We start from the raw sequence: 9,264 nt of genomic DNA on the forward strand, positions 1-9,264 counted from the left end.
TTAGCGATATATGCCATCAAAAACACTTTCCACTTTACTCAGACGACGACAAAGAAAGAGTCATTTGTAGTTAGTTTCTCTGGTGAGAGGTGTGACTAGAGGGTACTTGCTTGTGAAATGAAGGAGTCCGACTACTATGTGATATGAAAAGCAAATCTAGAACACACATGCCCAATTGAGACAAGAAACAACTATTTGAAGAAAGCGACATCGAAGGTGATTGCAGCTGTTTACAAAGCGAAGTATAGTGATCCTACAAAAACTCCGGCTCCTTTGGATCTCCAGCAGATGGTATTAGAGGAATTGAGGGTAGATGCATCTTACAGCAAATGTTGGAGGGCGAAGGGGAAGGCTCTGGAGGGCATATTTGGATCGGATGATGAGTCTTACGAGGATCTTCCTTGTTATGTGCATGTTTTAAAAGAAGCTAATCCAGGAACTGTTACTGATATTAAAACTGAAGTCATGGAAGACGAGAGAGAAAGGTTTCTTTATAAGTTTCTGGCTTTCGGGGCATCCATAGAAGGTTTTAAGAAGCTTAGGCGTGTTCTTGTTGTGGGTGGGACCCATTTGAATGGGAAATATAATGGTGTCCTTTTGACAGCAAGTGGACAAGATGTTAATTTCCAGGTTTTTCCTCTAGCGTTTGCTGTGGTTGACAGTGAAAATGACGATGCTTGGACGTGGTTTTTTGAGAAGTTGGAACGAATAATTGCGGATAGTAAGAGTTTGACCATAATTTCATATAGAAACAGCTCAATATACACTACAAAGAAGAGGGTGTTCCCGATGGCACATCATGGAGCTTGCATAGTACATCTAGCCAGGAATTTTAATGCGAAGTTTCATAATAAAGTACTTGCGCAACTTGTGACGAATGCAGCGTTCGCCAATAAGGTAACTGGTTACCAAGATATCTATAGACAAATCAAAGCGAAAAATGCCAACTGTGTCGCCTATTTGGATAAAATTGGAGCAGCTCACTGGAGTCGAGCTTATTTTCAAGGTAACCGCTACAATCTGATGACATCCAACATTGCAGAGTCTCTGAACAATGTGGTAGGGAAAGCTAGATCATGTCATATTTTTGAATTACTGAAGTACATTCATGCGATGTTAAGTAGGTGGTTTAGTGCTAGGCGCAAAATATCAGGGAAGCAGAGAGGGTTGACTACGCCTGAGGTGGATAAACAGATGCAGAAAAATGTGGTTGGTGTTAAAGGCAGCAAAGTTGGAACTATCTCCAGTTGGAGTTATGAAGTAGTCGGTTTACTTAACGGGAGGCACCATGTACTGCTTGATATGAAGCAGTGTTCTTGTAAGCTGTACGATAGATTGAAAATCCCATGTGGTCATGCATTGCTAGCATTGATACGCGAGGCATCCCTTCTGGGACTTTGGTGGCTGACTGTTACAAGACAGAAACATGGAGATGTACTTATGAAGGGGTAATTAATCCTGAGAAGAGTGATTTTGAAATACCGGATGAAATTAAGAACCGTGTTTTGTACCCTCCAAAGGCAAGACGACCAGCTGGTCGTCCAAAAGAGAGCAGGATTCCGTCTATTGGAGAGTTGCGTGTAAGTGTTTCTTGTTAGTGCAATGTTGTATTATATTTGTTTAAATGTGTTTGTTAGTAGATATAGCGTTATCGTAATGTTGTGGTTCGTGTATGCAGAAAAATGGAGACGTGAAAACAAAAGTGAATCATTGTGGTAGATGTGGACAGACCGGACACAATAGAACAAGTTGTTCGAACCTGTTGCCATAATGATGACCGAGGTTTGGTGGTGTTCGACGAACACTAATTTTGGGAGGCTGAATTGGCGTGAAGCTAGGAGGATTTGGAGCGGGTAGGATTGACATATATGTGTCCTTATATTTTTTGATGTAAAAGGGAACACATAATCTTGCAAGACTATGACGCGTAGTAAAGAAATTAGGTAATCCACAGATAATAGGTTTCGCGGATAAGGGTATATTTTGGTCTAAGAGTAGCATTCTATTGGAAGTGACTTCGGTATCTATTTTTTGCTTGTTTGGGAAGAATGTGAAATTACAATGGTTGTTTAGTGAAATTACTTCGGTATTGAAATGTTCATTTCGGATAAACGATATTCCCATATGTTATCCACAAAATGAATGGTATGTGTTCTCAAAACTCATCCATCCATTAGTCAGTGTCCATGAATTTAACATATTTGAATATAATGTGTATCCACGTGGATATAATGGGAAACATCACATGAATCAGTTTGTAACAAGGGAATATGGTTTAAGTGGATGTGTGATTTTCATTGTGTGGGTGCCATCCACGTCATAATGACCACACGAATAGTGATATATTTGATTAAAACAAGTTATACGAAATCATGTGTGATAATTTCGAAGGCACTAATCTGTAGTTAGCAACCATTGTGTGATACTTACGAAGGCATTAATATAAGGGGAAGGAATTCGGATATAAACCATATATATAAAGTAGATAGATCCATACATAAACCACACATGTGGTATATGAAATAAGTGCAACATTAGGAATCCATAGGAGTTTGTTGTTGTGGAGATGTAAATAAACTGCATAATGAAATTACATTCGGTATCCAAAAGATAGACAGTAGGAGACTGTACAACATCGGGGAACCTAACTCCCAGTTTACACCAGTCAATAAGAGGGAGAACTTTACACTGCGCGGCATCGGCATAGACAACAACTCTAGTCTGTTCTAATCTCTTGTGCTCTACTTCGAGGTCGAGAAGTTCTTGCCCCAAAATTTGGTTCAGCTGGGAAATTTGCGCGTCGATCAGTTCCACCTGATGCTTAAGAGCGGTAGCCTCCTCCTTCTTCTTCATATGGTCATGGAGCATATGTAGGATTGATGTGAAGCGATCCTTTGTTTCCGCCTCAACCACTGCTCTCGTTTTACTAAACGCCTCAAACATCATCTCTAGTGCTTCCTCTTCCCACTCAAAGTCGGAATTGAGTTTTGGTCGTTTACCGGAACCATACTCTTCAATGTCTTCCCACTCGGAATTGAATGGGCGACGTCTACTGGAACTCTCACCGGCCATATCGTGAATCTGAAAAAGAAAACAACCGAAACGAACATTAAAAGGCGTGTGGGTTTACAAAAAACGGATAAACTGAAGAGTAGTAGAGTTTGGTGATTGCATGATGAAGTCGGAGTAAAATTGCAGATGGTTTTTGATGTAGGAAGAACTGATGATATTCATAAGAGAATGATTGAATATTTATAGATGCTATCCTCGGGGAGAAGATTAAGAGAAGGGAAGAATCGAAACGGCACATTGAAGGTACAGTTAACGAGACGGCAAATTGAAACTGGAGGAACCAAACGATACAATGAACTTGCAATGTAACTAGACGAATAAAACGCGACAATGAAACTAGAAGAACGAAACGTTACATCTTTCCGGCACATGTGGTCGTGCTAACAAAGCCACATCTTCGTGTCCACGTATGAACCATCCATGAGTAATTGGTGGCAAAAAGCCCCACAGGTTTCTGTCCACACAAAAGAGTCCACATGGATAGTTTTATATTAGAATGACATAAGGTGAGCGCCACTATGTGGGATACCTGGTAAGGCATTCCACGTAGTAGTGTCCACCGTTAATATAAGAGCTATCCATTGGACTTATCTTGTTTATTCAGATTCTATATAAACAAAGTTTGTATGCGATAATAAAAAGTTATCGAAAATGGTCCCGACATACAAAATCGTATGTGAGAACTGTTCTCATGGTAAATGCTCCCACGGGGTTATAATATGACGAAGACATTTCCCTCTTCGTCACAGTGCTCGTACACGGTTGAGTGACCGCGAACCAACGGATGTCCCAATCATGGAACCTCTTGTTCGACTGAATCCGGAGGTTTGGTTTTCTGGATTTTATACTTAGTTTTTGTTTCAGTGATTATATAGATCTGGGATTTTGATTTAGTGCCCTTGTTATCACTTCTATAGATTTCTACACCTAAAGATCTTTACATCCCTCCACCTATTCTGGCAAAAATAGTGAGTCTGGTAGCTCAGGACGGAATTAAACATTTGACGAACTGGGTTATAGCTGGCCGGGTCGGTAGAGTAGCAGTTCACTCGTTGGAAACACTTTCCTCAGTAAGATTGGATCGCAACTCAAATTTTGTGAAATGGTCAAGACCCTGGTCGCTGTACTACGATTTTTTTGGTTGGTGTCTTTATGCGAAGAATCCTTATGCATTGTATGTGAAGAGCTTATTCTTAGCTTTTCGATGCGGTCATTTGAAAGAGTCAATTGCATTGGTGAGTACAATAAAACATGTGTACCCAGTTGCTGAGTTGTTGTGGATAATGTTGAAAACCTGCGAAGGAACGTTGGATATGGATTTTTACTAGGGGTACAAGAAGAAGTCTCGTTTTGGTGATGTTGATATGCTGGCTGACTCCCTAATGTACCACATCCACAAGATGCGGCCTAAGCGATGGGGGACTTATTCTGGTACTTGGAAGTTTGAAGATGTGCCAAAGTGCAGTCTTGAACACGAGGCGCTGCAAGAATTCAATGGGGAGAGGTGTATCGATTGTATCTTTTTCTTACTATCTAGAGATATAATGCTTTTGTCTTAGTATTATTATTTGGTACTTTTTGTAATTTAATTCGAACAAACGACTGTGGTGGAATGGAATATTGGGTTAGATGTGCTTAGCTCTTGATGTAAGCACTGCACACTTATGATAAGCGAGTTAGAATTTGCTATGTAAGGATAACAACGAGTAGAACCATAAATAAATGGATTCTTAATTTATTGGTGTCCACGTGGATGATCAAAAATTTATCCAAGTCTAACCGAGAATTGCATAATAAGCAGGCAACAAAAGGATCATCTGTAAACATTTATGTCGGTAAATAGTTTTGTCGATGTGTCGAGTTAGTATGGGTCTTGTCTTACATGTTTTCAACATCATGTAGATAAAGTAGATAGCACAACTTTGTTGGAAATCTTTTTTAAAAAAAACGTAGGTAGTACAACCTATTTATCAGGATGACATATATGTCCAACAGATATCGAAGGGTTTAAAAGTTGGGATATGTGGGTTCTCTTTAATTGAGGTAGATTTTGACAATACTTTTGATGCGAGTATGAAAATTAGAAGTTTAGGAATTACTTTTGATGCCTAGAAATTCCCACTTGTCGACATAGTGTTGTATACCTACTGATCCATCTAGGTAAATGGGTCCACGATTATGTATCGTCCATACCAAACCATTGGACTATAAATATGTCGTTAGTGGAACTAAGTGGCATAATGCGAGATATATTTGGGGTTAGACTCAACATGTAACCACGTGGTTGGGTGTTTGTGGATTCAATTGGGACTGTATCATTGTTTGTAGGTTTTCTAACACGCAAAAGCTTACAATCCACATATGTATGACCATATGGATTCCATCAACATAATGTGGGATACATAATGAACCATCCACGTACTTGTGTCCACAATTATGTAGAGTTGAATAAAAATCCATTGGAGTATGTTTTCGTGGGTGTGGGAAATACGTGTAAAATGAAACCACATGGTCAGGTATTTGTGGATGGATGAGGGGATATGTAAAATTATTTGTGAGTATGGGTGTTAAAAACAGAGGTTGCTAACCACATAGGTTTTGACATGTCGCAATTAACCGATGGGAAAATACCCCAACAGCAATTAACTGAGGAAAAATATGAATTATAAAGGTTATAAATAAGAAATTTCAGGATAAGAAAGTTGAGGATAATATCTCTAATATATAAGAGACATACAACCGGAATACACAAGCTAGAGATAAGGACATTATATCTCTGGATAGGTATAGTAGATACACTCCATGCATCTCTCCCGATTGTATTCACCAAGCATGTCGTGTTGCCACCAGCATTCTGGGAAATCTTCAACACGCCAAGTTTTCTCGTAGGACCTTTTTTTTTTTTAGGTCCAATGATGTAGATGTGGTACATCAAAGAGTCCGACATTTTGTTTGCTTGACCAAAGCCGTACTTCTTACTGAAGTTCCATATCAAGAGTCCCAGCACAGGAATTCAACATTACGCACAATAATTCAGCCACTGTGTACACAATCTTAACCGTACCGAGCAAATCTATTGCCTCTTTCAATTGAAGGCATTGAAACGCAAGGAACAAGCTTTTTACATACAAATTATACGGATTATCCTCGTATAGGCACCATCCGAAGAAATCATAGTAGACATGTGTAGGCCTTGACCATTTGACAAACTCGGGATCACGATCCAACCTGACAAAAGAGAATGTTTCCGGAGACAAAGTAGCTACTCTCCCCGCGCGACCAGCCAGGATCCAGTTTTTCAGCGCCATCGGGCCTTCCTGAGATACCAAACTCACTATTTTGGCAAGTATAGGGGCTGGAATGTGCAGATCTTTTCAGGGAGGCTCCTTTATATTTATCCGGAGGTAGTATCGAGAAAAAAATTTAATATATAACATACCGATTCGCAGATCTGAAATTGTAATTGTAAAACGAAACTATAAATTAAGTTGAGCAATAGACTAGCGGATTGACTCCGGTTCGGGTTCACGATCACTCCTTCGTGTCAAAGCACTATGCGGGAGAGGGTAATGTTTGGTCGTTGTCAAAGGTGTAGGAGGAGGGCCGTTATTTGTTGAAGAACCATGTTTCCCCTTTCTTTGTGTTCTCTCGGGGAACAACCCGTTTATAAAGCAAACTTTCAAACAGTCATCAAATAATCCACATGGATATAGTTGGTAGAATGAGGTTGAGCTAAGTTCAGTCCACATGGATACAGTATGATGCCTTTAGTGTAACGAATACTTAAGTAGCCCTAACTATAAATGTCACCATATATAAAGGTTATGAACCTCTGAAAGGCAAAGACACTGTTGTGGATCTAAAATAACCTGTTGTTGCTGATGGACAATACTCATCGACATGAAGTGACCGTAAGTGTTAGATTCAGGGGCGGATCTAGTTGTATGAGGGGTGGGGCAAGTGCCCCATACTCATTTTCTTAATTCTTGTAAATATTAGCTAATTTGTGTGGTATATCTATCAAAATCAAGAAATTTTTTCAGTTTCTTAAGGTCGTGCCCCTGGTAAAAATGCTAAGTTGTGTAGTATATTTATTAACATCAACAAAAATATCATTTCTTTAAGATTGTGCCCCATATAAAAATGACTTCTGCATCTGCCACTGGTTAGATTCGTTTTATTTCATATCATAGTTGACTTGATTTAAGACTACCAATCATGTAACTTAATGACAGTTTGACAATCTCCACAATGATTTGCAGGTCGCATCCAATACCGAGTTGCACATGCCATCCGAGGTGCTTGCAAAAGTTGCCTCTTATTTGGGTGAAGAAGGTGTGAATGCGTTGAAGAACTTGTTAATTGCAGGTAACCAAGGAGTGGATGTTGTATACTCTAAGGAATGTCTCTCAACCGTCCGACTTGACAAGTCGGAAGATATCTTGTGGTGGTCAAATAAACAGTCGAGCTACTATTGCTTCTTCTCCAAATGTCTAGAAAAAGACAATCCGTACGCAGTGTGGGTGAATAATAACACTTGCTTATGCAGATTTGTTTGTGGCTGATATAGTTATCAAAGTTGGGCCCTCGCATATGTAGATGTGTGATCTACTGATATAGGTGCATTCATGGCCCTCGATCAATTATCACAGCCAAAGACGAAGTGTCGACTGGGTCATCCTAGATATCCACGGTGAAACTGTTACTTTGTTTGTTATGATGTAAAAAAAGTCTGTTGAAGTGTAGACTCGGTTGTCCCCAATATCCCCATTGTTGTTCGACTCCTTCGTGTCATCTTTGATGAACAAAAGTCTGTTGTTAATTTGTTAGATTTGAAAGACACCACACTTACATTAAGGTTCTATTATTTGGTGAGAATAACGTTATCCTTAAAACTATAGTAGCAACAAGTAACCACGTGGTTGGGTTTTTGTGGATCAATTGGGACTGTATCATTATTTGTTGGTATTGTTACGAGTCAAAGGTTGCAATCCACGTATGTATGACCATATGTATTCCATCGACATTGTGTGGAATACATAATGAACCATCCAAGTACTTGTGTCCACGATTATGTAGATTTGCATACAAATCCATTGGCGTAGGTTTTCGTGGGTGTGGGAATGACTTGACAAATGAAACCACGTGGTCAGGTTTTTGTGGATGAAACGTAAACCTGGTTTTTGTGTCCATGTCTTTGTGGGAGTAACGATTATGTAGAGTTGCAGTGAAACGAAATTCGTTTTGGTTTCGCCATATATTCAATGTATTGTGCTTGAAAGGTTTAGGGTTTATGATTTTCTGATTAAAGGGTTAGGGTTTAGGGTTTAGGGTTTAGGGGTTAGGGTTTGACGATATAGGGGTTAGGGTTTGACAATTTAGGGTTTAGGGGTTAGGGTTTGACAATATAGGGGTTAGGGTTTATGGTGTAGGGTTGTATTATATACTGTTTAGATTGATGGTTGAGGTTTAGGGGTTGAGATTTCTGTTAATTCATGTCTTTGATAATAGTAACATTATATATATGTTTACCAACGCAAAACCAAATACATGTTACAATAAGACCAAATGTATATGTATAGTAATTGACTCCCACATTCGCAAACATTGATTTGTAGCTTTGTAGATAAGGTTATACTTCGTCGGATTAAAAATTGGTTTACCAAAAGACATTTGTATATGTGTAGTATGACAACTTAGCTATCCAGAGTCTGATTAGGTAAAAATGTGTGTCCAAAAATGTGTGTCCACATGGTTAGGTCGTTGAAAAAACAGTTTTACCCTTTTGATACGATTCTAGTATCCACGTGGATACAATTCTAGTATCTAAGAAAGTGGATACGATTCTAGTATCCATGTGGACAAGTGATTAATTAAAAACGTAGGTGGAAAATGTTAAGAACATCAAATAGGTTTATGGTACAAGTACAGGTAGGATACAAACATAAAGATAGGAAATCTTAAAAAGGTTTCTGAAAGTTTGAAACTAATCATAGATGGGTACAACATATTCCTTATAGCTTTCCAACGCGTATTGAGCCCTGATATCATTGACGATTTTGTCGGTGATCTTTGACATGAGTTCTGGACCAAATCCCGTAGCGACGATTTCTAGGAATTTCATGGCAAGCGGACCACAATCACCAGTTCCCTCATTGACGTAAACATCTTGGACCCTCGACCAAGTGAATG

General features: G+C 39.2%; 1 protein-coding gene across 1 annotated transcript; it reads left to right on the forward strand.

Moving 5' to 3' along the window:
- On the forward strand, positions 289-1,452 carry LOC104738322. Its single transcript, XM_010458515.1, has one exon. The coding sequence runs from the start codon at positions 289-291 to the stop codon at positions 1,450-1,452; it is 1,164 nt and encodes a 387-aa protein (XP_010456817.1).

This window comes from Camelina sativa, chromosome 13 (assembly GCF_000633955.1).
Source record: "Camelina sativa cultivar DH55 chromosome 13, Cs, whole genome shotgun sequence".
Taxonomy (NCBI): Eukaryota; Viridiplantae; Streptophyta; class Magnoliopsida; order Brassicales; family Brassicaceae; genus Camelina; species Camelina sativa.